A 3,768-nucleotide genomic window follows, 5' to 3' on the forward strand; every position below is an offset into this window, starting at 1 on the left:
GAGAGTAAAATATTTGTCAGCATGTTCTGAAGCTACTGTCGGATACCCAGTGGTGCTGCTGTTAAATACAAGTTTCGGGGACAAAACTGAAATGCATAACATCAAACATGAGGGGGTCTGTATAATAAGCTAAATGAACACAAGTTAAAGTTCAATACAGACTTTCACAGCACACGCAGTTCAACAGCTAGTGAAAATTTGCAATTTTTACATAAAACTGGTTTCCTGCTATAAATGCGAATTAGTTCAATGTTCTGGGTGGGGTTGATTCAGTTGAAATAAAATTATGCCATTATAGAACAAAAGATAAACTCAAGAAAGGGACTTTTTAACATTAGGAGTGCTGCTTTTCAATTTCAGTTAGAATCAATGATGTCAACCCAAGAGACAAAAACCGATCAGAATACCATCTAAGATTTCTAAGTCTTTTCATGCAAGGCATGTATAATAAATTTGAAAAAGCATCCACACAACAAATTTAATGATTGACACTGTATTTGCATGTATAAAGCATGAGTACAAAAAAAAAACTTCCAAAAAGTCTAACATCTCAGAGTTGGTTGACAGTGCACATAAATTAATGTGTGTAGTATTTCTAAAAATTACCACTGATAAATCTTTATTAAAACAAAATAGATTTGAATAAAAGTGCAAAAAGCATGCAGAACCATCATGAAGCAGTTATCGATATGTTTCTACATATCATTTATTAATTTATCATATGTGCAGAATTATTCAGAGAAGATTTTCAAGTCACATTAAAAGCATTTAGTGCATACTAATCTGGATCTTTGGTACAACCGGCTGCTTGGTTATACATTTAAAATGTTTACTAGAAAAAAAAGACTGCTTGATGGGTTTAAGTACATTCCTGGGTTTAAACAAGAAAAAAAAAGAAAGAAAGAAAAAAAGGCTTGATTAACTCCAAACGCTAAACTTCAAATTGATTAAACTTTGAGAATAATGCTGAAGAAATTATTTTGACACAAACCCTTTGTGAAAAGTAAACTGTTGCTTCACTAAACTAAACACAGCATTATATACAGTTCTGGGTATCCGACACAATATGGAAATAATTAAAAAGCCAACCAACGTTCTGAATCAAATACAAGGGCTTATTTACCGCATTTTAATCTGTAAATGTTAAAGTTGCGGTGCTCAATATCAACAACCAATTATATGTATCTACTGTTTCCCTAAAGTACAGTACAGTACTCTGTTGTAATTAGAATGTGTAAAATATTCTACTATATAACTGCTGTTATTGTAGGTTATTTAATAAAAATATTATTAGAAGCCATTTAATGGGTAGTGTGTGTAAATAAATGATAGTAGGGCAGAGCTAACTTAAATTCAGTAGTACTAAGGGTGTGGTAGGTTGTTAAACATCAAGGAAAACCAAGGAACATTTCATCATTTATCTGCCACACAGATAGAAATAAGCTAAAAATAAATGTCCTTCTGTTTCCCAACCATGGTCTAAAAAGTAGGAGTTTGCAATATTTTATCATGTACTTTAAACTGAAAGACATCAACAAAGTACTGTACTGTGAGTCGGGACTATAAAATATTACATTCTGTTTTATCACTATCATGGCATAGCCAAGCTGACCCTGGTGAGGCAGGAGAGAGGGTAAGAAAGAGAACACCATACAAGGGGAAAGGTCAAGGTCCAATCAGGTCCTTCTCACTGTTACCAAATAGTGTAACCCCCTCCTGAACCACCCATGAAGAAGTTGCTCTTGCGTTGTGTCATCACCACATTTGCACCCTGCATTGCTGCCAGCTGTGCTGCATTTGGAGCATGTCCAGGAGGAGGAGGCTGGTATTTTGAACGGAACAAGCAAATGAGGTACCATTATAGCCTTTTAAAACAGCATTTATAAAAGTTAAGGATAATTATGAACGAAGACACAGAAGTCATATGTGAAAGAACCAAAGTATTACAGTAAACATTACTAGAACATTGTGTGGTGGCCTACATTACAGAATTAAAGTACTATGTGAGAAATTTACATAACCATCATTTATTCATAACTGCAAACATGATACAGTGTGGTTTTACAACGTCATTCATTTCATTTTGGTTTTCATTTTCTTATGAGGAATTTATTTAGTGGGCATACTCACAGGTATGGAAGCAGTACCAGGGCCAAATCGAGCTCCAGCATCAAATCCCCCTTCCACTAGGACTGTGGAGCCTGGAGGATACACAGGTCCCATGGGGTAATAACCCATGGGAACATTAGGGGTCATTGCGCCAACAGGCACAGTCTGGGGCATGGGCACAAACATCTGAGATGCAGGGTATGCAGTGGTTATTGGAGGTAGCTGCCCAGTAACCTGGGGTGGGTGCATATACCTTGGCTGATAGATCTGTAGAGGAAAAAGAAAGCTGCCGATTTCACAATTAAGCTATTTATTCATATGACTCACACACCCTAAGAGATAAATAACAACATTGCACTGCTTCATAATTACACAATGCAATGTTTCTTCTTCAATATGACAATAAATGACATGAGTGCACAAGTATTAATCAGTTATGGAAAACCCAAGAATATTTTAAGAACAATTACTCCTTCCTGTCAATATTTTATCAAAACCATGTGCCAATGCTGTTTTTTATCATGCTTAATTTTAACACATTCTTATTTAATAAATAGGCCTAGTCTTACTAGATTTTGGCACCCATGGCAATATAAGCTCAGTATAGAATATCTTTTAGCCAACAATCACCTGCATATGTTATCTAATTTGGCCATGATTGTATTTTTATGTTTCTGGGTTGTCCATCAGTCTTTGTGTCCAAAATTCTCGTTAGAGCGATATCTCAAGAACGATTTAGTGAATGTTTATATGGAATGATCACTGTAACCAACAGATCAACTGATTAGATTTTTTTTATAATTGAGCCAAACAGGGTCAAGGTCAGAGCAAGGTCAAATGTCTGAAATAGTTTTCCCTTCCTCCCTGTTTAGTTTAAGGGTATTTCAGGCATACATATTTGTAACAAGAAGGACTAGACTTGGTGGTGGTAGAGAAATCCCCATCCACACTGCTGGTGTCAAATTCTGATTGTTTCTTACCTCAGAATAGGCAGGAGGGGCATCTGTGTATGGGGGTACCTGGGGTGGTGGCACTTGCATAGCAGGAGGGTATATGGGTGCTGTGCTCTGCTGAGGATACACAGTCTGTTGTGGATAGGACCCTGCATGGATACAGTCAGGCATGGATTTTAGTAACAGCAGACACCACAATTCTGTGCTGTATACACACATACACACCCACACACATATACATACCCCCCATACACACACACCCACATAGACATACCCCCACACACACACATACACACACACATACCCCCACACACATATACATATATATATACCCCCACACACATATACATATATATACCCCCACACACATATACATATATATACCCCCACACACACACACCCACACACATATACATACTCCCCCACACACATACACACACATATACATGCCCCCCACACACATACACCCACACACACATACACACCCACACACACATACACACCCACACACACATACACACCCACACACACCACCCCCACACACACACATACATACACACCCACAGACATACCCACATACCCCCACACACACCCCCCCACACACACCCCCCCCCCCCCACACACACACACACACACATACATACACACACCCACCCACATATACATACACACCCACCCCCCCCCACACACATACACCCCCCCACAC

At 38.3% G+C, this 3,768-nt stretch overlaps 1 protein-coding gene across 1 annotated transcript in view; it reads right to left on the minus strand.

Annotated features, from left to right (window-relative positions):
• Window positions 1–477: 477 nt before the first annotated feature.
• Window positions 478–3,768, minus strand: part of dazap2 (DAZ associated protein 2) — a 17,835-nt gene continuing 14,544 nt past the window's right edge. The window contains exons 2-4 of the mRNA XM_053643604.1: window positions 3,090–3,211; window positions 2,131–2,376; window positions 478–1,822 (exon numbers count right to left, since the gene is read on the minus strand). Of these exons, the coding sequence (XP_053499579.1) occupies window positions 1,694–1,822; window positions 2,131–2,376; window positions 3,090–3,211 (497 nt within the window). The 3' untranslated portion in view covers window positions 478–1,693. The remainder of the gene's footprint in view (window positions 1,823–2,130; window positions 2,377–3,089; window positions 3,212–3,768) is intronic.

The sequence above is a fragment of the Ictalurus furcatus genome, chromosome 15 (genome assembly GCF_023375685.1).
Source record: "Ictalurus furcatus strain D&B chromosome 15, Billie_1.0, whole genome shotgun sequence".
In the NCBI taxonomy this organism is placed as follows: Eukaryota; Metazoa; Chordata; class Actinopteri; order Siluriformes; family Ictaluridae; genus Ictalurus; species Ictalurus furcatus.